General features: G+C 25.4%; 1 protein-coding gene across 3 annotated transcripts in view; it reads left to right on the forward strand.

Moving 5' to 3' along the window:
• The first annotated feature begins 11,941 nt into the window (after window positions 1-11,941).
• LOC113557084 (venom dipeptidyl peptidase 4-like) overlaps window positions 11,942-26,395 on the forward strand; it is a 52,299-nt gene continuing 37,845 nt past the window's right edge. The window contains exon 1 of one of the 3 annotated variants that reach the window (XM_026962387.2): window positions 11,942-12,617. In XM_026962387.2, the coding sequence (XP_026818188.1) occupies window positions 12,540-12,617 (78 nt within the window). In that variant the 5' untranslated portion in view covers window positions 11,942-12,539. Of the gene's footprint in view, window positions 12,618-21,214; window positions 21,363-25,166; window positions 25,783-26,395 lie in introns of those variants that run through there. The other 2 variants (XM_026962388.2, XM_026962386.2) reach the window with 2 other exon arrangements.

Below are 26,395 nucleotides of genomic sequence, written 5' to 3' on the forward strand. Positions count from 1 at the left end.
TATTGGTTATATCAACAGATCGTTAATAATTTAATATGCCTGTAATAAACTAATAAGAAATGCTGTACAAATAACAAACACATTTAGTATATTATGATATTGTAAAATATTGTACCTATATTTATAAATTTACAGTTGCAATTATGACTCCTGCTGACAAGCGTACAACTTGTTTAAATATTACATAACTATTATACATTTTATTTTTAAATAAAAAATTAACTGTTGGAAACACGAACAAACGAACAATATTTTTCAATGGTTATCAACACACAATAATTAGTAGGTACTTGCTTAATACGTTTTAATAGTCATATAAGTTGATATTACAAATACCCAATTATTTAAAATTTTTCTGGCATAGAATAAAAGTAAACGAGGACCACAGATCGATTAAAAACTGTACTTGGTACATCTTGTATTAAATAAAAAATATTAAGCGACAATAGTTCCTTTTGGTCTCTTTCTTTACATACATTATATATATATAAATGTATATTGTTGCTATTAATTATTACACACTTAGTGTATACTGCATACATTAGGAACATTAAAAATAAACATGTTAATGTTATAAGAAAAAAGTCTATTATTAGAACCAATTATTTGGCATATTATATTTTTTAGGATAATAGTTTTAAATTATAATTATAATTTATAATATCGTATTAGGTTCCTATATTACAGTAGGTACCTAACATATTGGTACTAAGTAGTAATAAAGTAGGTAATTAATAATAATAATAATTAGTAATACTCTATATAAAATTGTCTCGTGTAGTAAATAGCATACTTACTTATTTATATATATCCATTGTTTTTGGAATACAAATGATATGACGAATTGGTGACTACACAGTACACATTGAATGTAGACTTATATTTTCTTACCAACAAATTATTTTTTCGAAAAATAAAATTATATTATTAGTTATTACTCAAAACTCGATTTGCTTAGCCGCAATATTCACCCAATTATCAGAGACTCAGTTAACCACTCCTTGCAGAAACATGATATGTAAACCGTGATTTTACTTGAGAGGATGTCGCACCCGCATGTGTTGTCTCCGTCTTACACACGACATAGTAAATTTTCGTTCATCAGTTTTGGTGAATTATGAGCATTTTAAAATATTTATATTTTTCATACTCATAAATCACTTAAAAATTAAAATATCGTAAAAAAACTAACGAGAAAATACAGATAATGTTCTTACCAATAAGTCTGATAATAGGTAAATTCACTCTAGTATCAAAAATAAAAGCACACTTTTGAAATTGGTGAATAAAAATTTACTATATCGTGTGTGTGTAAGACGGAGACAACAAATTCGAGTGCGATGTCCTCTTAAACATTTAAAATAAGCATTTTTCCGTAGTATGATTATATAAACCTTCTATTAAGGTATACATACAAGTATTATAGATTATATACTATATAATATATTATGTTTATTGTGTTCCACGTGTGTGGTGTTTTTATTTAAACGTATTTTTTACGCGTAAACATTCGAGCAACCACCATACAATAAATATACATAACTATACCATACCAAGAATATTCCTATCATCAAAATTATTATAAACATCATAAGCAACGAATAATGAGACTTTAATAATATACATCAGCATATTTGTACAGTACTTACCTACCTATAGGTATTCGTGCGGTTAATAGACAGTATTATAACTTTTAGGGGACAAATACAGGCTATAAAGCCATCGAGTACATAGTGTATAGGTATAAAATCAAACGTAAATAATACGTAGTTTTGCATATTATATATATATATTTTTTATGTTTGTGTTTGTAAACGTACTATTAACTGGTACGCGATGTGTTATTTTTGATTTCGTAATACGGCGATGGTATATTATTTTCCCACAGACAATGATAGGTGAATATACGCCTATACTTATTACCGTTTCCAAATATTCATTTGGATTATCGACACTCGACATTCTCAATACTTTAATTTGGTGAATACATGCCATATAATATTGTTCATAGGGTGTAGGTATGTGGTATTGATGATTGCTCAATTAGACGGTTATTTAAATGTTAAATCGCTAAATCCTCCAGACACACTCGGTAATATGCTATATAATATAATATGATTTTAGTAAATGTCAAACAAAGAAAATTTTACATAAGCATTTAAGTAATCACTTTTTGCTTTATCTCACATATATATAGGTTCACAATACAATACTATATGACTGCTTTAGGTATGCATATTAGAGCGGTGATATCTGATTGAGCACGGTCCATTTTTTCAACAATTGGATTGGGCGAAGAAAGAATACATTCTTTTCATGCAATGTTGTCAATTTTTTGATGATACGTTTATAACTAAGACTGACCATGGATGAGGTAGCTTCTTATGAAATACTAGAATATTACAAGTATTATCACTAATTGTCATAATCATTTTTTTGTGAGATTCATTCTTGTTATCTACACATATTCTATTCTATTTTTGTGATTTTTGAGATAAATTACTACACTGTCTATAGACATTATAATGTCGAATTAGATTTTTTTCATCGTTAATCTAAAGTAACTAAGTACTATTTCCAAACCGTACTTATCGTGTATTCAATGTTTATGACATTTACAGAAAAAACGACAATACTCGTATTCTAAAATGTAAAAAATTTAGTTTTTTTCAAAAAATATTCTTTTTGACTTAAAATAATTAAATTTAATCTATAAAAATGATTAAGTATTTCTGGGCTTAATCGTTTCATATTTTGATTTTTTTTTTGGATTACCGTTACCCCATTTTTTTATGCATCTGTGATATGTGTGTTCCCAACCCTCCCAAATAAGAAATTGTTGAAAATTTGTATTAAAATATTTTGTACCTTATTTGTACGAATTTGTTTGACAGCTCTTAGCATTCAAGTAATATAACAAATTTCTGTGACAATAGAGTTCACTCTAATGTAAATCATTAAGTATTCATATATTTTATTTTTCTCGATTCAAGAATTTAATTTTACAAATTTGTAAGATTATTTCTGATATATCAATTCTTTTCTCTGGAAAACTATCATTGTTTGAGTATTTTCAAAATTTATACTTACATTTTTCTATTAAAGTATGAAGATAGCGTGTAGTAGAAAAATTTTAAATTTTGTGGGGTGACGTACGATGCATCTGTTCTCAATTTGGTTGTGAAGAAGGTAAACTATATACAAATAGATTACTGCTTATTTAAGTTAAATTTTCAGAATAGGTCAAGTAATATCAAATATTTTGCATAGTGATTATAGTATTAGTTACAATTAGTATACAGGTGTTTGAAAAAATATTTATTTTTACATAATTTAAAGTTCCTATATTATTTAATGTTACTTACTTTTTTTTATGTTTTTACTTTTTTCGAATGACAATATACATTTTAAATCTAATCTAAAATATTTAATAGTTATAAGTAATAACTATATAAATTATAAGTGATAAAGTTTTGATGATTGGATGACTAACATTGCGAGATACCTTGTATTGCTCCATACCACTCATCTAAACGTAAAATACTAAATTAAAAATTTCGTTTTTATACATTAAATCAAAATGTTCTGTTTAGGAGAATGAAGCTAAAAATGAATATTGTTTAATCAATAAAAAATTTGAATTATAAAAATAAAATTGAAAAGTCTCTGCTATACAGAAGATTTCTAGTGGATTCCGTTAATCGTCATTAAGTATTCACTGTAATGTCATGCTGAATTTTAATTCAATATAAATCATTACAAACTATTCAGACAGAAAAAGAAGTGTAATTTTTAATTTTTAATTTTGTTATAATACAGTAAGTTAAAAACATGTTGCCAAAAACGTTACAATAATTATTTTAATAATAGCATTGTTATAGTTATAAAATATAAAACTTTATTGCAAAATAATAGATGATACATTTTATAAACACTAACTTAAGAACATAAATTAGAATATTGACGTTGACAATAAGCGCTCAATTTTGAAAAAATATCCTAAATCCTTATTAACCTTTGTAAATATACATACACCTATCGAAAATAAATCACATGAAGTAAGAGACAAGTTTTATGATAACTTTGACTTTAATTTAAATGAAATGCTTCAATATAGAATAAGGATAGCCGTGGGGCATTGGAATAAGTTTATTAATAAGATTTACATAATTTCAAACTAAAATTTACAATTCAAACTAAACTCAAGAGATGCAGATAATGTGTATTACCATATAATTTAAACTATGGAAATATTTTTTTGGCTTTATTTGGAGATGATTGATTGATTGCAGCAAAGAATGATAAATTAAAATAACTGTTACTAAAGGCACTGAAAGTAGAGTAATTGTTGCCTAGAAAGACGAAGATTATAAATAAGGTGGGAGGACTAGGTACATACAAATAAAAAATATAAACGGAGTAACAAAGTTAATGTAGCTAAACATACATGTCAATTTTTGTAATCAGCTTTATTATCTTAATTGGCTGAAACTGAAGGAAGAAGAAAGAAAAATATATATTGAATTACACCTTTGATTACAACAAAAATTGTTTAAGCAAATCATAATTTTACTTTAGATATATAACTTAGTTTAAAATCTAAAATAGTTTAAAATTTTCCAAAAATGATATAAAAAAAAAATTAGTTTCAATAACGTTAATAATTTTAGTGATAATTAATGTTGTAACTTTAAGTATATGTTACAATTGTTTACTATTGAAATTATCACACCCAACACTCATTTATTATAAAATATCATTTTTTATTTTATTTATCTATTTGGATGGGCATGATGGCCAATAAAATTGAATTATAAAATGATCAGTAGCGTACATTTTTTAAATTAGTACCTTAGTAGTTATGACATACTTATTAAACAGATAGTACATATTTAAATACAAATGTACATAAATTGAATTTAACTATTACAATATGAATATGATACATCAAATCATAATTTCTAGGTTGTTTCTTACAAATTATTTTATTAAAGTATTTAAATATTATTAAACATATTCACAGTTGTACACGAAAATAAATAATATGAAATATATTAGCTATAATTCAATAAATTAATAAGAGAATTTCGACCATAATTGGTAGTTTAGAATATTACATAGAAAGTATTTAATTATCAAGTACTACAATAATTAAGAACCAGAAAGGTAAAATTTAAAAATAATTCCGAATTTCTGAGCAATAAATTTGTTTAATATAACTAGGTATTTTAAAGATAAAACAGAGGTTTAACCTTTTTTTGGATCTCCAAGGATTCTATGTTTAAAAGGGTTAACATTGGAGGGTAATAAGTATGAGGTTGGCATTGGATGTTGCAATTAAAAAATACAAATCTCAAAAAACGATTTTGTATCAACTCTATTGTTTGTATCGGACTTACTCTACTATTAGGCGACCAAATAATAAAGTTTTATGTAAGGTTTATAAAAGCTTTTATAGCTTCGATTTATAAAATCTAACATATTATATATGAAGCTTTGTTCTGAATATTTAAGTAATGATCATTTGATGATAAGATGCATTAAAATATTTAACCTAGATCATTATTCTTATAGACGCAAATAAATTCAGAATCATTTAAAGATATGGTGTTCATTTTTCGAGAAAATTAATACTTTGCAATTAGGAATACTTAAAATTAAACTGTTTTGGTTACACCATTCATAGAAGGACGTTAATATCATTTTGAATTAACTCAGCATCATTTGAGGGCCTTTATAATACGAAATAGTTTTAAGTCACCTACAAAGAGTAACACAGGAGAATAGGCAAATTTAATGTTATTGATATACATTAGGGTGAAATACCTATAAGACCCTTTATTATAATGTATATAAATATATTTAAAAAAGATCTTTAAATGAATAAAAATGTATCCTAACTCTTACACTCTTATATGCATATAAAATATTTCTAGCAAATATTCTTTATCAATTTTTAATTTCTCATTCATGTATATACGCAACGACCAAGTGGTTATAACATAGTATTATATATTCATATCATAGATGCCTGTAAGAATATATTAATATCATTACTGCGAAAATACTTTTTTGTTATAATAATATGAGTATGTGGGCGTGTGGCAAAGCAGCAAACTACTTAGTTAAATGAAAAAAAACACCTTTCGATCAGAGTAAAAGTTCCTGTTTACGTTAACTATTTCCATCGTGTATAATAACAAGGACGTGCTCGCTCGAGAATAGTAATCAGTTCATCATTTTCGCAAGCCAAAACAGGTCACCACCGTGGCGTTTCAATACATTGTACACATAATATATTATTATTATATAAAAACATTATATTAAGAATATTTTTTAATGTTACATATTTTTTTAGTAAATTTTCTTGTTAATTTGAAGAGAAAAACATTTTTTTTAGACTACAGATATTATTATTATTACACTATTATTATCATATATGGCTGCGATATTCTAATATCAATACTACTGAAATAAACATTTTTTTTCAAATATTTTATTATTTATAATGGCGGGTATTTTTCATAGCAGGTACCCTACAGTAGTGGTTTTGACAAAATATTAAAGTAGGAAGTGGATGAATTTGGCACAAAAAAATATGCAATCAAAAAATTGTTTTCATCCCGTACTTTCATAAGTTTGTCCATGTGTACTTATGTTTTATTATTTTAATATTTTAAAATGTAGATAAGTAGGTACCAGATATATATTAGATGTTGAGTGAGTCACTGTAATGAATGTGTTAAATTTGAATTCATCGGTATATTATTTTACAGAATGTTCACGAAAAACAATTCTGAACGGAGACCATCTGTAATCAGTCTAGGATATTTTTATATTATGTTATACTCGTATAATACCGATGAAAAACATTTATTATATAGTATTGTAGTATATTGTTTCCTAAAACAAAACAAAAATATATTTTAATTTATATTTTATTATTAATTATTATAATATAATATTATATAATATTGTTGTAATCAATTTTTATAACTTTATAAGTCTATAGACTTACGATCGGTGTAATAAGTTTGTCATTTATGGTATAAATAACTTAAAATTAATCTAAATACTTTAGAAAATTTCATTAAGTGTAGTAAAAATTATATAGACATTAATGAAAAGTTTTAAGCCATAACGAATAATATTTTTAAATTACAAAAAAATGACTAAAGTCGTTAACTTTGTTAAAATTTCTATTTTTATCAAAAATTCTATTTCAAATGCTTTTAAAATAAAATTAAAAATTGAAATTCTTTAATATATATAAATAACTCAAAATAATTCAAAATATTTTAAAATTCAAATCTATAGAAAATAATAATTTTATGACCATTTTGTTAAAATTTCAAGTGTTTATGATTACTCGTATCTACAACTGCAAAATGTTTACCTAGTTTCCTCCTTTTCGGATTTCAACTGTATATTATTTATACAAATTATTTGCCATAACTTTATACATGTATATTATATTTCTGAATATATTATTAGATATCAAATAATGTTTAAATTTCATCGAATTTTATATGATATGATAGATGATAAAGTTTTTTATGACTTCATTCTTAGATATTTTATACATAATAATTTATACTAAACATGTTTAAATGTATAATAAACAATACTATACAAAGTATCTTCGTTCTGAAATGTATATTTTTATCAGACCTTATACTAAGTATCCGCGTTTTGCATTTTAAATAATAACTGGATTTAGATGAAGATGATTTAACAGAGTTTTGGAACGTGCCGTTCTATCTTATGTATTCAAAACATTGAGTGTAAATATAATATAAATTGTAGGGGGAACGATATACAAGTGATAAGATGTGCATTTATAAATGCATTTTTCGTTTGCTTCTATCTTTTAAATCTACTGACACCTTATGTATAGCAGAGTATTCACATAGTCCCCCGTTTTTTAAAACCTATATATTATAAGAAATGAACCAAGCTACAAGAAAGGGGCGATTACCACCGTCTATACATCCATACCCATAAAACCGTTATTAGTACTGGGTTATACCCAGGATATTCGTATATGCCTACTAAATAAAAAATTAAATCATAAGCCTTAGCTTACAAAATTAATGTTAAATTAGAATGTCAATATGTATAATAAAAAGTAGTAATGAATTCAAATAGATTTTTTCATCGTGCTATTAAGACATTAAGTATATACAATACTAAAATGCGAACATACATTTCAAACATATAAAAAAAAATTCAGTATGAATATTAATAACAATTTTGTTGTTTATAGCTTATACTGTTTATAGTATCGAATGTTAACCGGAAACTAAACAGGGAAAACTTGTGTAAGCGTAACACTATGTACCTAAAGGTAGGTAATTTAATAAAAAAATAACTTGAGTTAGTTTAGTTAAGTCAACGTTAAGAGCGCCAAGTTATAGGATTAAAGATAACAAGCAAATAACAATATTTTTTTAGCACTAAATGTTTAAAGTTTATAAAAAAATGAAAAAATAACCTAACTTGTTTTATTTGGGTTTTTATAATTATTGCTGATTTATGTTTAAATTTAGATAAAATATTTCGAAAATGTTATTGTATATAGAAAATAATAATTTTAGTAACAGTGAATTATTTCAAGTTTTTATAATTAATATTTGTTCTCTTTTCTCAATAATAACATATAAACCTGAAATCGTTTGATGACTAATCATTATTTTGTACATCAATATCCATTTCATCAAAATTTAAATTTCAGTCACTCATAAAAGATATTTTTGAAAATATAATAAATAATTTCATTTCATAATTTTGCAGATAACCAGAACGATATGGAATCTTGTATTGAAATTTCAAACTTTTAACCAAATGAGCAGAATTTGTATTTTTTTATCGAAATATTTTGAAAATTATTGTAACTAAAGTTATTGTTTTTGAATTACCACAGAATGATTAAATTATTTTTTATTTTTCCTATTTAATAAGTAAATTACTGTACATTTTTAAATTTGACTACTAAAAATCTTAACTAGGTCCACTTTGGAACCAGAAAAAATATTAAAGATGAAGATAAAAAATTTTTATATTTAAAAAAGATTATTCTATTTTATTGCTCAGAATATGAAATAAATATGTTTGAGTGGTTTAAAACATTCCAATATTTTCAAGAAATATTATTTTATTTTTATTTATTAATTAATCAATATCTATAATAAATATTGTTAAGCATTTAAATTTTATTCATAAATCATACATTCATACATATAAAACTATATTTTGTCCTCATTACACTTTAAAATATATACTATATATCTAATAACAATGCTATTGTACATTACGTCTGATATATGAATAATTATCGGTTAATATTTAAATTTCCTAAATAAATTGAACAATTTGGTAATTTTACACTAATCTAATCTCTCAGTGTTTGCATAAATAATTGTCTGACTTAGGTCGTAATATTCATAACACATATATACGTATATAAAGATGCATATTTAGGAATAAATTCAAATTGTTGTGGAGGCGGGGGAAGAACTTAAATATTTGATATTCAAAAAAAAAAAAATAATTTTTATTATTTTGTCATAAATCAAAAATATTTTTCATGGGAATTTACAACTTTTAGATATTTGTTAAATTTTATTTATTTATACAATAGTATTTTTAATACATTTTAACCATAAATTATTTATAAATATATCATAACATATACTAAGTAATAAAAATATAGAAAATATAGGGTGACAAACCGTTTTTGCTTCGAATTATTTTTAGTACGCAATGATTTAACATTGACTTTAAATTTAACACATACCTTACAGTGGCTTAGTGAAAAAAACGAGGTAAATCCAACCCTTACTGTTTATCTACTTCCTTATAATAATTATAAGAATATAAGCAATTTTAATTTTTAAATAATATTATCGTCATCAAATGGAGTAACATTTCTGAAATAATGAAGGGGAGTAAATTCAGTATCCATTATCCTATAGCAAAAAAAAAAAAAAATTGAAAATAGGTTTTTACATTATGAATTATGATGTTTAGTCATTCCACATGATTTAAGAATAAAGTATAGAAATATATTCTAAAGTCAAATGATACTTTTAATAAGTTTTACAAACACTGGTATATTAATAAAAGCTTTAAGAGAATATAAAGTTTTAATCTACATTCTTGTAAAGTATTTTAATAGAAGTATTACAATTTTAAAATAGGTAGGTATGGAAATACTTAAAATAAAAGTTTTCGAACACGGTACTTTTAAAAATTTGTTATTTTAAACACAAATAGCTCATTTAAATATAAATATGATTTTATAAACAATTATTTTCAATTAATTGTATATTACTTGTAATTTTATAATTAGCTTGTGTAATAACTAATAAATAATATATGATTTATTTTATTTGTTATATTCTTATATTCCGTTCACGAACTATTAATATTGATACTCTTGTTTATTTTAATATTTTACTGGCTTATATGAAAATAACATTCGAGAAGCAGTATTGGTAATCTAAAAGGAATGGTTTGAAAAATGTAAATTTCTGGAGTATAGGATTTAGAGATAGGTAATTTGAAGGTTATTTAAATTGGTATTGAACCTCTCTCCATTACGTACACCACTGATGGCAACTTATTATTTTTACATCTTACGTATTAAACTTTCGATTTGGCGTATGCATGTTATTTTTAAAATAGAAAATAAATTGAAAACTAGTTAAATAAGAAATATAAAAATGTAACAATAGAAACAATTATGTTACACCTAAATTTGTGTAAGTTATCCCAAAAAAGGACAGCACACTTGTAAAGTTTGTTCACTTGTCATTTTCTGAAATACTGGCCATTCTATACAATTTCTGGTCTATGTGTTTTATTATCTACATGGTTTGAACAACTCGAGCAAAGTACACTTTTCTGGCCAGTGTTTACAACCCATTTGGATCGTAACATATACCTATTATATAGTATATCAACATTTTTTTATGTTTTTTTATTTATCATGATTTTAAATGTTATATTAAATCATTTTTAATTTGCGTTTTATTTGTCTAATAACGATGTAAAATGTTATATGTACCTGCATGTTTCATTTTAGATACTGCGATGAAAAAATTAAGATGCTCAAAAACTTACCAGTACCTACTGTACTCGATATTTTTTTATCCAGATCAAAAATTATCAAAATATAAATAGATAATACAAAATTTAATATATCTACCTAGATAAAAATTAAATTTTTTACATCTTATTCTTAAAAAAATATACATTTTTTTCGCTTCATAGGAAATATCAATATTAATATTATTTTAATTTAAATTACTAACAATTAATAACAGTTATTAATAAATGTTAAATAATTTAAATGATCATGTAGGTACATTTTATCTGAATGGCTATTTAATTATTTACTTAAGTAATTTCTTGATCACAATTTTGTAATTTATCTAGATAAGGTATTTAGAACATATTTATACGAATGTAGGAATTGCACAACACTAGAATTAACTAAATAGTGATTATATTATTATAGTTTATAACTATATATAAGTTATTGAATGAATGGTACTCAGTGCTGAAGTGCTGCAGACGGTCCTACGTACGGATATGTCGAGATGATAGTGCATTGAACCTGTTGACATTTATAGTGTGATTTTTAACGCGGCCTTCGAGGCGTGCTCATAATATACTATTATTGCTTTACTCAGGTAACTAATTCGCGGAGACAGTAAGTACTGGTAATATAATACAATATTTGTATAACGATGTCGTACACAGGCGGGCATCGGGTACTTTCACATTTGCCGTGATATAACGCGACGAGTGTTGGGTACAACGTAAATAATAATATTATTATATGCACGATACCTGGCGGCGGCGGCATCCGTGGCGGGTCAGTCCAGAGTGAGTCCGAGTTACCTACCTACTTTCATTTGCAGCTGCAGTACGCGTGTATACTGTTTCCGCGCAGCAACTCGAAGTGTGTACCGTTTTTCATCGTTCCGTGCTGAGGCCGACGACTATAATAAACGTATTAATAATATTATTATTATTCGTCTCGCACCCCTCACCCCACGACAAATTGTTTCTGCTGATCACTTTTATACATAACCCGCGCAGGTAAAATCGCTACCGCTTGTCGCTCGGTCGGACAAAATAAGAACAACATATTATATCGTTAAAATCAGACGGACGACCACAGCAGTGAGACGATGTGTGTATTCGTGAACCGCGGTTTCTCTACACGCGTTCATCTGCAGTAATACCTAATAATATTATACCTAGGTATACGCACCGGTTCGCTTCTCGTCGGTATACCCCCGTACCCCATCGACAATAATAATATTATTGTTATTGTAACGGCGTCGCGATCTCTCGGTCGGCGTCGACGTCCGTCGCGCGTTCATACTATATTACAGTAGACAGTAGCTCGTCGTGATAATAATAATAATAATAATATAATAACAGACGGTCAGCGCGGGTCTCCCGACGGATTTCGCGTGGATTACACGGCCGTCACTGCGACACGAGCAGTAGCAGCAGCAAGTCTCATGCCGCGTCAGTCGGCCGCACTTAACTCGTTCGACATGCGCTCATCGACGGACGTATTCCATTCACCCACGACAATGGTAAGACGATTTTTTTTTTGTTTTCAAATTTATTGCAACAATAATACGACGTACCTAATTATGTACAATAATATTATTCATTATTTCGGTGTCGAGTCAGGCACGCCAATTTACCCGTACAGATGGGTATCTAATAAGGTACTGTACCCGTGCATTCAATACTTAATTATAATAATATTATATCGAGTTGAAAATAATAATTCAAAAGTGAAACACACCGACGAATTTTTATAATCGAGAATATTTGTATTTACGTATTATTTGATTTTGATTTTTCGACTTTCTATTCATATACTCGATAACACGCAGTTTATTTACTTTCATATTGTATTTAAAATACTATAAGATTTTGATATTTTTTCCATGTACGAATAAAATATCACCAACAATTGTATTTTAAATAATACGAATATTTGAATTAATTATATTTTAGATGTAGGTACACGCGCGTATAATAGTTTATTATATTCGAAATATGATTTGGACGTTTAAAACATTTATTTTAATATTCTTTTATTTGAATACCTTTACGAATCGGAATTTATATGTTATCAGTTTTATTTGATCATTATTATTGTTATAATTTATAATAATTATTATAGCAGTCGGCTACGCAATACCGCGAGTTTCTTCTAAACGAATACAATTAATTATAACTGTATATATTATTCGCATTATTTTGCTTTCACTGCTATATTGTTATTACTATACTCGACAATTATCCAGTTTATTTATACACATTATTTAATGTAAGACCACCGATAGTTTATAGTACTTAATATACGTACTATATTGATGTACTTATAAACTAATTAAGTACATTATATAAACAAAGTTATTTTCTTAATAAGTATAATTCACAATTAAATAATATTTAAAAATCGAATAAACATTATGTGCTTACAATATTTTCGATTACACATAATACAATATTTAAAATTCTATGACTAATAAGACGCCAAAAATGTTGTTTTAAAAACATCATATAAAACACAATACATGATGAAAATAAATTGTAATAATGGGTAAACGTTTATAGCCTCAATATTTAAAATAAAAACTGCCAAGATCATACTCGTACTACTTCCTCATCTAGGCGTAGATATTTGTACATTGTGGATTGTGATGATGTACAATTTATATATAATAAATTGTATTATTAAATGATAAAGCAATTAATAACTAACGACTTATTGAAACAATCTAATTGAACATTTTTCGAGGGTCATTATTGTTAGTTTTTCCATGCTTTTAGAAGAATTTCATTTCATTTTATGAACTTTTTAAAGTACTATTTACATTCGATTTCCGATGTTTAAAGGTGCTACTAGTTTATAAATAGTTACTACTATTATTAATGAAATTCTTTGAGCACTCTTTAGCACAAGAAAAACGTTCCCGGGAAAAAATATAATTATTGTAACACCAATATATTAATATATATTTAAATCTCTTCACTATAAGAGATAAATACCATTAAGAAAAATAATTTTAAAAAAAAAAACGTCCAGCCTGAAAATATCGCTCGTTAATTATTGAAAAACGTAAATCGCCAAACAGTTACTCATTCTGGTCGCGTATATCTACTAATGGACAATGAATAAATAACATTTTTCTTAATACTAGCATAATGACTTTGATATATGCAGTGTATATAAAAATATTTAAAATACTTTAATTTTTACAATCTAAAAATCAGTGTAATGAAAAACTCATTTATATGTTTTTGATGACACGAAATCAAATATCACGTGTTATTTGTTATAGAAGTGGATAAAGTTAAACAGGTAAATATTATAATATATAGTAACCATACCAGTTTAATCTATATTGCACAAGAAATAAAAAACAAATATGTATATAATATATAAATAACGAAATATAAATACTTGCAATACCGTGGTACTATTTACATCAGTCATCAATTATACAAGTAATTTTGTACTAACATTTTTAACTTTATTGCTTTCGACAAAATAACAAATGTTCTTACGTATTCTTTAAATTAAGTCATAGAATTCGAAATTAAATAGGTATTGCATACATTCGAAGATACAAAGACATTACTTTACAAAATATTTACTCAGGAGTCTGTAGCCTTAACAAATCCCACTTTCTCAACAATACCTTTTAACTTTGTAATTTTTCGGAATAGTGTATTGAATTGGATAAAATGTTTATCTTACCATGGTTTCTTTCAAAAGCGAATAAATCTAAAATATAAAAAAAAAACAAAAATAATCAAACAGTAATTGACTTTTGAGTTCTGCTGTGTAGACTCAAATTCAATGTAGGGATTAACGGGGTAACCATTTATTTATTTTCTTGTTAAAAAAATATATCATACATTTTAATCTTATAATTTAATTTGCTTAAGGAAATATTTAATGCAAATATTATTTTATATCTATTTGGCAATTTTATGTATTAAGGTATCATGTCTTGTTGTTCATCCCTAGGTTTATTCAGTAGCTAATTGTCGAGTACATAGTTATTATGGTGCAGCAGCCAAATTCAATTAAAATTACTTAATAATTATTATAATATTATAAAAATATTTAATATTTATTTTAGGTTTTGAGCGAAGCGATGGTCGTAGAATTTATACATTGATTTTACAATGATGTGTGTTGTTTTTATTTTTGTATCTGTCATCACTTTTTGGGCAGTAAAAACGCTATGATTTTCAATGTTGAAGGGAATTTCTGATTCAAAATTGAACCTATTTGGTATCTCGGAGAGACAAAAGTAAAAAAATTTCCATTATTTTTTAAAACAATCGTAAATAACAAAAAAAAAAAAAAAATTAAGGAAAAATTTGAATTTTTACACGTTGTAGCATGCCATAAATTCGATTTTGCTTTTTTTTTGTGTAACTCAAAAACGAATAACTGTAGATACTTAAATTTTCACCAAACGTTATGTTGGCAGTTACACATTTTATTATTTTATAATCATTTTCAATCTTATTGAGCTATCTATTTATATTTATTCAAAAATTTAGTTTTCTTCTATAAATATTTATAAAACAATATCCGCTAGGTTAAAATGTTAATAAAAGGTTCATTTATAAATAATCAAAAAATACTGAAAATACAAAGCTGCAATATTTTTATAAGAGTTTAAAATACTTAATAAACCTATTTTTTTTATAGTTCCTACTAATTGGAAGCCTAAATAATATAATAAACTATTATTCTGGATGATGAGTGTACATGAATATTTTTAAATTTAAAAAAAAACTCATCTATAAACAGTTCAAAAAGTGCGACATTATTTTATATTTAGAAAAAAATTGGTCAAAAGCTGGTATTGATTTAATATTTCTATTTTATCAAATTAAAAAATTACTGGGATTATCCCAATGTAACAATTTGATATAACTTAACTAGAAACCATTTTAAAATTTAAAATATTTTGTTTCATAACGGGATGAAGACGAGTACAATAAATTATATTATAGATAAGAGTATCTATGGTTGGAATAGATACTCAGTATGAAAATACGTAGTTAAATTATATTTTAGTATAAAATTGTCAAATATTCTAGTCTCCAGGTACACACACACACATTATAATATAATGATTAATAATCATATGAAACTCACTATATACCACTATATATCATCAACAATGTCTACTCTATCGTTATGTGCTTATTCTAGATATATTTGATATTAAATTTGAAATATAAATGCATTATATAAAAAAAAAACCTTAAAGTTGCAATCAGAGTTCCAGTCTTTAATTCATATTTCAAACTAGTCTTTATTCGTATACCGTTCTGTTTGATGTTGAAGTACCTATTCATGAGATATATTGTAGTTACAAATGTATTATAATGTCTTATAGTTGTGTTTTTACTTTTACACCATGTTGCACTGTTATTATTTATTTTATATACAGTTAACTACACTAATGATTAATTTACTATGCATAGTATTACCACATGACTCGCCGCACTCATTAAAAAAATTGTTTGAACTCCTTAAACACGGTCAGTATCTAATCCCCTTAAATAAAACTTAAAAGTTAATAAATTATTTATAATTTTTATGCACAAATTTTAAATTTTAATCTTTTTAGTAGAAAAAAAAATATTATTACCTCATTATCTATTAGAATCTCTGAAACTCGTCGTCTAAGATTCATGATCCATCATGTATGCTCATCTTCTTCTTTATCTTTTAGCTTCAACTAATGCTTTATTCATAAATATTCATCAATATTTTAAAAAGAACTCGGCTTTGTAATTATTCAGTGTTAAAAAGGTGGTCATAATTTTTTAAAAAAAAGCTTACCTCAAGACTTACATAAATTTAAGTATTTAACATATTAGTAATTAGTACTAATTTGAATATATTATTCAAATATACTTATTTTTCCACAATTCATAATTTGAATAGACGCATTAAATGGAACATGGTTGCGCACATGCTTGGTGAACCACTGTCTACTTTTTCAAAGGGTGCAAATGGCGAGTGATCCAAATGGTGTGTTTATAATATTAATTTTCATTTGCATTTTAATATTAATTTTGATAACAAATTAGAAGGTGTATATTATAATTAATATTAATTTTTGGTGCAGTGATTTTGATTTTCAACTGTCTATATATTATATTATTAGAATTATTATAGTTATTTTAATAAATAATATTTAATGACATGCTTTAGTTAGCATATATATATTATTACATACTTAATACAGTATAGTTGATTTTTATTTTTACAAAACAATAAAACATAAAATTTGTAACTTTCTCAGAATTTCTGAGTGTACATTTTTATTTATGACATAGATCAAAAATAAACGAGTGAAATTTGTCTTTTATACATATAATACGTAATTTGTGAAAAAAATAAAGTCAATTTCCTTTTAACCGTCCTTTATAATATCATAGTTTTTAGATTAGGTTAACATTACGGTAATGTAGTGGCGGCTCGTGCATATGTGCGATGGTGCGGTCGCACTCCCTACAGAAATTAACAGTTTATAGTACAAACTACAAATATATTTACAAAATAAATAGGTACATATTTTAGTGCATACTGCATAGTATATTATATATTAACAAATTAACAATTAAAAATATTTTTAATTATTATTAAAATTATTTTCATAATTTATTAGAATATCGTTACGAACTCGCGATATTATTATACGGGTATATAGATAGCTATATAGGCCTATGCAACATCGCAGCTTGTGCGACATTTTGAATCGCATAAAAAAATACCGGTTTCCCGTAAACTTTAGGTATAATTTTAATATACGAGTAATAATAATACTATCTCGATGAGGCGGCGGCTATAGAAGCTTATGATGTGCGGTGAATTTTGTCGTTCAAATTGGACGGCAATGACGTGCGGCGTGTTTAATTTTGTATTATTATTTTATCATTTTAATTTTTTGTGTGATGTATTATTGTTCTTAAATTTTTTCATCGCACTCCTGTGCTAAACTACTACGAGCCGCCACTGACATTACCTAATCAAAAATCTTGTAATAATAATAGTAATAAATTGTTTGTTACAAATCATCATTGCGGATAATATGTAAAAAAAGATAATAAAGAAGGTTAAATTCGTATTGACATAAATACTTATCTATAGACTGTAAGTATAATATTATAGCACAAAGGCGCTTGGAAAAATATAAAACAGATGACAAAGTTAAACAAAAACTCTCTATATAATAAATTAATTTTTTATATTATGACAAAAGCATCACGCATCTTACCTACACTATCCTCATCTCTAAAGAACCCATCTTAGTATGTTACACATACAAGGAAAACCTTTCATTGAACACATAATTATTAGATGTCCAAAATACACTAAAACTTAAAAAAATATTTATTAACTTAATATCACTCTGACTAGCTCGTAACAAAAAAAACACCGAAGCAATCTACACATTTTTTGGACGTAACTGTTTTCCGCCAAAATGACTCGCCCGTTATCACTATGATCGTTTTCCGCCAAAGATTATATTCCGATTACCGTCAAAAAAAAATTAAAAAATTATTTATAAGTTTTTTAGAGAATCTCTTATATAAGTTATATCACGCGTCATTTATTTATTTTTTTTTGTTATTGAAAAAATCAGACATAAATGACAGGTTAGATATAATGATCAGTTACAGGATTGATTAACCTACCTTCTGTAAGCTTATGCAGCTTGTGGTGGAGATCGAGAATTATTATGATTACTTTTAAATTATAATTATTTCATCGCAACGTTATCCGTAGATAATTGACGGGTTATTGCTTGTTATCAGTCTGAACCTGACAGTTTAAATCATGGTAAACGAACAATTTTAAAATCATTTCTATAATATCGAAGAATATTGAAGTGATATCAAGTAACCATGGACATATTATGCTAATATTCAAAAATTTTAAATTTATACACGCGTTTACATTTAAAAACGACATTACTCGATAAAGGTGCTTCAATAAACAGTGCGTTGCTAAAATGTTTACACCATTCGTATTATTCATAGACATGTTTATATCAATATGATAAATTGTTATATCTACTATGATAAATAAAAATAATACAGTTAAAAACAAGTCAATTGTTAGACTATTAGACTAAAATATAACTTAGTGTATTATATCATACAAATAAAAAATTTGTAATCAGCAATTAGAAACATATAATCACTTATCGTTGAGTGTTGAAGATAAATAATTATTTAGCGCAAAATCTTAAATTTAAAATAATATCTAATAGCTTAATTTTAGGAAATTCCATTAAGTAACTATAAAAATGATTATTTAAATAAGAGTAAATTGCATCAGGTTTCTTCAATAAATATATATTTTACAACAAAAAAAACTAAGATTATTAATAGGAAATCGTTATTTGTTGACTATTTTATTTGTATATCTGATGTTATTAACTTTTTAACTTCAGGTGCTTTAAGAAATATTTGTAGAATTAGGCATAATTTTTTTAAACAACTTATTAGGAACTTTGTTCCTTGTTGCTTTAAATTTTTTGAGCATAATTTATTTAAAATATTTGTGTTTAAAAATATCTATGATTATTTGTTCTTGAATTATAATAAAACAACAAAATATATTTTGTTGAATGGTTTTTGCTTAAAAATTCACATTTTACAATTAGTTTCCTCTTATGAAAACTACAGTGATTTTTTTACTTTTGACTCTAGATAAAAATAAAGTTATTAACTACATTCAATTTGCTACCAAAAATTATATTTAAAAATTAAAGAAAACACATTATTCTAAAATCAATACATTGAACGATCAGCTCAGAATTTATGATTATTATAGACAATAATAATAGTGTGGAGAAAGGCACACTTGAAAAGTATAGCCAATAAGAATAAAGGTTTTGGAATAGTAACATAAATGATAATAATATAATGGATATCATAATATGATAACCGATTTATATCAATAAGTAATAACTATTAACTATATTATGTGGGTTTTCGTAAAAAGGTTTTTAAGAATACATTGCCTAGTTTGAGTATTTTTTTTTAGACTAAAAATACTATTATTATAATTTATAATATATATACGTAACGTTATATAACTAAGAAATAAGATATTAATTGTATTTTTATAATATTGCGTGTGTACTATACATTTAATAATATCGTAATTTTATTTCGTATAATTATATTATCTACTTAAATAATATTGAAAGTGTAAACAATTATATAGATACTATATCTACTATCAGCTAGTAGGTACTCGTATAAAAGTTACGATTATCTAATGTGCCTCATATGTCATCACTGTATGTTTAAATAACTTTGAGTATATTCTTATTTAGCTATATATAAAGTTTAAATATTTACTAAAGGTGGGGAATTTTACAGTTATGGAAGCAGATAAAAATTGAATCTCAATGTAATTAATAATTATTTTAAATTTGAATTCATGTTTTTATAACAAAAAACTTGTTACATTTTTGTCACCCATACTAAATGATACTAAAAATATATTAGGTATAAGTCACAAATCAACAATACTATAAATTAAAATAATAAGAATATTGGTTTATTTTTTTTTTACTGAAATATAATAATAATTCATCAACTAATAGAAAGTATGTCAATATTATAAAAAAAATTGTGGTATATCTCTGTTTACATTTTTTAAAAACAATTTATTTGCATTTGTATATTACGTAATAAAAAAAAATGTAGGTATATTGTAATAATATGATTTTCAATAACAAATCGAGATTAAGTATAAACGAATAAAGGAATAATAAACATTTACAACTTTGGACTTATTATAAAGAATTTATCATTATACTTAATTTCACATATCGGCTAAATATATATTATATATATATATATATATATACACGTAGAACATAATATTATTACTAACATATTATATATAATCATTTTATTGTTTTTGACACTCGCATCGGATAGACACTTGACATAGTTTGGTAATAAAAGACTAAAAAAGATTAGGTATAACATGAAAAACTTCGAAAAAAATTCGAAACGCTTTAGTAATTGTATCTTATCATTTAGAATTATTGTATATATGCATTGACACGATCGTGTTGTACCTATTGTAAAAATATTGCTCTAGTGGCCCATTTACATACTGTTTGATGTTATCGTAAAATATTGGGCGTAGACACACGGCGGACTAACCAAATACATTGTTTTCTTTTAACGGCGCTTATTTTTATTTTCGTCAAGGCATGTTTTGTACTCAAAGAAGACTGTGTGGATACATGGTATGTAAAATATTTTGTCACGATCATTTGTTTAACATAGTAAAGGTCTATATTGAATCAAATTTCGTTTTCGAATCATGTTTATTTTAATTAGGTACATACTTTGTAATATAATATGATATAGGACCGTTAAATTATCCGATTTTTTGCAGTAATTAAAAAGAATTAAAATTAACTTATTTTACAAAATACTATATTGTATCGTGTTGAAAAATATAATGTATTTGACAATAGTTTGGATTTGTTATCAATTATATACTCACACCTATATTATGGTATAATAAATTGAATAGCATTGTCTATACTAGAATATTTTTTTGTTTCTTATCTTAAATTTTTGATTTGATTGTTCATTCACAACTTAACAAACGTTTTTCAATTTCCCATATTAATTATATTAGTTGTTAACCCGACACAGTAATATAAATATTATAAGTATAGAATAAAATGTATCAATAATCCGATAAAGGTAATAAAAAATTAAGGTGTAATAAATCTTGGTTATTAAGTCTCCCTTATACATAGGTATAAATAGCTAGATTTGAGTATATATATATATAACAAATTATCAGTTCATCCCAAAATAAAATACTAAGTATGCCATGTGTGAGAATGATATTAGGCGTATACTAATAATTTATTATTATTTATCGTATTATTGTTTAGTTTAATTGCACTTTTGACTAATAAATTAAACATAATATAATAGATAAATACCAACTAATAAAATCACTACATCTATGTTTTCATAAATTTGTTTGGTTTATTGTCTTTCTGAATAAATATTATATTTGGGTGGCCTTAATTTATCGGTAAAGAAAATAAGTTTAGATTTGATTAAGAAGTTAACTTCCCAAACAATATAGTGCATTATTACTATTTTAGAAAATCATGAAAAATTAGAAAATATAAATTAATGACGCTGTTTTTGTTTTAATTTTACTAAAAAAAACTATAGCATTTAGGGAAGAGCAGGACAAGTTGACTGACTTAAGATTTAAATAATTATTATCTTACTACAACTAATTAGTTATGAATTAATGCATAGATTATCTTGAATTTTTAGTGATAATTCATAATATACTAAGAGTAAATAGTATTATTTTTATTTCTTAATATTTAGTATATTATGTTTTAAAAATAATTTATGTAAGTTTGTAAATTTTGTCAACTTGTCCATAAAAATGTATTAGCTTAATTATATAATTTAATATTATCTATGAACAAATTCGATATGTTACAACAACATTTTTCTAAATATTTATTCTAATATTTAATTTTAATATAATTATAGTTAGACTTATAATTAAAAAAATAAGAGTAGTCAGTACATTAAATAATATTATATTTAAACACATATAAGCTAAAATTGTAAAGGGTACTGACATTCATATTTTATCTTAAACGTTCTATGCAGAGTGATATAAAGCAAGGATTAGGTTATTCATACTAAACCAAAATAAATATTTATTATTTTTGCTCTAAAACTACGGATATTTCATTTAATTTAAAATTAATAATATCAATATAATATGAGCATTTATTATATTTTTCTTAGAATTTCATTCTACATAATGGTTTTCTAAACCCCTATAAATGAATATTTTAAAAGTATTGTAAGCGGATCGATCATTTAAGTCTAACTAAAAAAAAAAAAAAATAAATATATAAATCTAAATACCTAATTATTAAATTTCTATGATAAATTATTATTACCAATTTTGACCGAAGGAGAAATGATTTTGATTCAACTTCAAGACCTTAACGTGCAAGCGTATAAATTTTGAAGAATTAGTTAAAGGGTACGCGTTTTAAGCACAGTTCATGATAGAGACACTGAGTCCCATTGCGTCTCACCACTTTAACTCCTGCATATATAGTAGGAGTCAATTTCAGCCAGACAGTGTCTCTGATTTGACCAATTCAATATTGCATAACGTCATTATAAATTATAATACATTTATGAATTAATTATACATTTGCTTTGTGCTTCACTGCAGATAATTGCGTGCATAAAATTTATTTATACATACTTAAATATGATTATATGAATTATAGAGTGGCTGTGCTTACGTATAATTTGTTATACCTAAGTTTGTCAGTTTATATAAATATATCATACACAATAGTTTTGTAGATATATTTACGTAATATGTAGGTATAGTGAGTTCCACTTAGTGTTATCACTGATTACATTGGTGCAAGTTAATTTGATTCTATTGAACAAATTTTAACTAATCATTTAAATTAAGTATACTATACGTGTATAGTGTATACTTGAAAAATTAAGCACATAAAACACACATAACACATATTAATATTATATTATAGAATAATATTATCATTATTGAAAACAAACTATATATATATATCAATAATTAAAGTCTCTTGGGCGTCGCGTAATTTATACCACACCTTAACTTAAAAATAAATATTTAGAAAAATTTTAAATATATTTTGATTTTTACTCGATCTGAATTTAATTATTTGACCGTAAAAGTGTGGTCATTTCATTCAAAGTAAATTTAAAATTTGATTTAAATAAACAGTGGATTTTATAGCTAAGCTACTACCAATGTAGTTCTCCAGTACCCCTTGAAGATTTAAATACTTACATAATTTATTCAAATTTGATTTCCTTGTTATTAATTTTTAATTTTGTTTTTATCAATGGTTTTGCGATTTAGCTATGTTTTTTGTGTCTTTGTTGGTTATAGTATTTTATGAGAATGTTGTTCTTAACTTAAAGAAGGTATGTCCTTTTAAAATTTATAATTTTTGAACATATATAAGTGAATCAATAAGATAAAACAATATAATAAAGTATCATTGATGATATATGATTGAAAAATAACAATATTTATAAAGCTTTATTTCAACTTTTTATCGGTAACTTCATTTATAAATTTTATTTCATGTTTTTATATTTTATACATGTATTGCTCATATCCAATGATAATTATTATTTATGATTTCAACCTATTTATTGGTTTTTAATATTATATTTAAAAAAAAATTAACTTAAGTTAGTAAATTAATTGTTGGTTTCTATAAGCGCTCAAGAATTTACTGAGTTAAGTATATATACAATTATTAACTTAAAACTATTTTATTTTTCAATATTAACTTAGCTGAGTTAAAAAAAATACCGCCAACATCCTCAGCCTTGCTAGTTCATAATTATAAAGTAATTATATATTGTTTAATGCGTGGTTTCGGTCTCACATATACAGATTTATCATAACATACTGCAAGTACTCCATAAAGTTATGACAACAATAAAATAATATTTCCCTAATATGGCGTGCTATACATTTTTAACTACCTATTATGAAAATATGTTTTTCAATAAAAAATTCACGAGATGAAAATGAACGACACGATTTCGAAAACATTGTCGGTGCGAGTAGTGTGTATATTATAAATTATTTTAGCAGCAAAAGATATTCGTGAGTATAAAATATAATAATGTATCATAGAAAAACAAAAATTAAAAGCCGATAGTTTGCAAGAGGGTGGTAGTCTCGGTTATGGGTGGAAATAGAACGTTAGATATTATTAAGTATACGTATCTATCTCGCAACCCCCGAAACACGCGACATGGCCGATGACCCGCGAGCTCTTTCTCCGATTCGTTCGCGTTTCTCCGGTGGTTCACATAAAACATTTATTTTTTTTGTTTTGTCCTTCGATACACACACGCACATTACCACTATCATCGAATCATTCCGCATCGGCCAAAGTGTATCCCGTCCACAATCGACAACGTGCTCTTCAGTTGATACTCAGTCTCAGCCGGCGTTCGACGTGCGTGTAGCGTGTGAGTTTCACTACAATTCGTAACAGCTCTATTATAATATCATCAATAAAATTGTGTTCGTAGGAAAACAATAATAATAATAATAATAATACATCGTTAACTTTTTAGTCCAAAACGCGATCTTAGTGCGAAACAGTTGTGATTTTATTGACGGTATACTATATATCTCGATAATATATTATAATATATCTACTACTTGCTATTGTAAAGTGAATAATTAAAAAAAAATCTTTATTTGAATTTAATTTCATGTATGGTTTTCAGAACTTCAATTTCGTCATTTATTTGTAAAATAATATTATATTACAATTTTTTAACTCTGCGGGCCGACCCTGAAATTAACGTTTGACCGGAGTAGAAAAATAGTGCACGTGCAGCAAGTGTTAAATAATCATTTAGATATATACTTTATTTGTTGGCATCACGATCAAAAGATTCCGACTAGTTGAGTTATTCTGCCTCTCGAAGTCTCGACCGTTTGTATGGTTGGACATTACTATATTTATAATCACTATGGAAACAATATTTTCCTCTTCCGGCCAGTACAACACGAACAGCATGGACACGACCGAATTGCGCGAAAACGATAAAAGTTTTTGGGTAAGACACTATGCCAAACTCGCGCATTACAACGTTCGATATTCTATTTTAACAAAAAATGAAATAATAATAATTATATTTATTTAAGCTCGTCTAAATGTCTAATATAAAGGGCGTATGGGGTACTACCATCACTGCGTTTGACTTTTCAATCGACTCAACATGGTGTGCGTATGACGCGTATAAGGTCATGTTGTCCTATAGTCCACTTTTGCCTTTTAATTATTATTACTATAAAATTATAAGTACAATTATTAATATTTTTCTGATAATTCTATTGCAATATAGGCAATAGTTTAACATTAAGCGCACAATATTAAATGAGTTTTAACACTGAATGTTTTTTAACGGACAGCCGTGGCTACATCTGAAATCCGTATACGCCAGCAATGCTATATACTATTGTAATAATATTAATATTATATTATTATTTATCTCACCTTTATATCACTTATCATTCATCTAAAAACCCTAGGTAAAGGCCTAGGCAATGATTATCATAGCGTTTTAAACGTATTAATTTATAAAATAATTACCGAAGTTCAAAACTGAAACCTCGACAAAAAAGTATTACCTATAAGTTATAACCTTAAAGGTAATACCTATTATTAAA

Source organism: Rhopalosiphum maidis, chromosome 3 (genome assembly GCF_003676215.2).
Source record: "Rhopalosiphum maidis isolate BTI-1 chromosome 3, ASM367621v3, whole genome shotgun sequence".
NCBI classification, from domain to species: Eukaryota; Metazoa; Arthropoda; class Insecta; order Hemiptera; family Aphididae; genus Rhopalosiphum; species Rhopalosiphum maidis.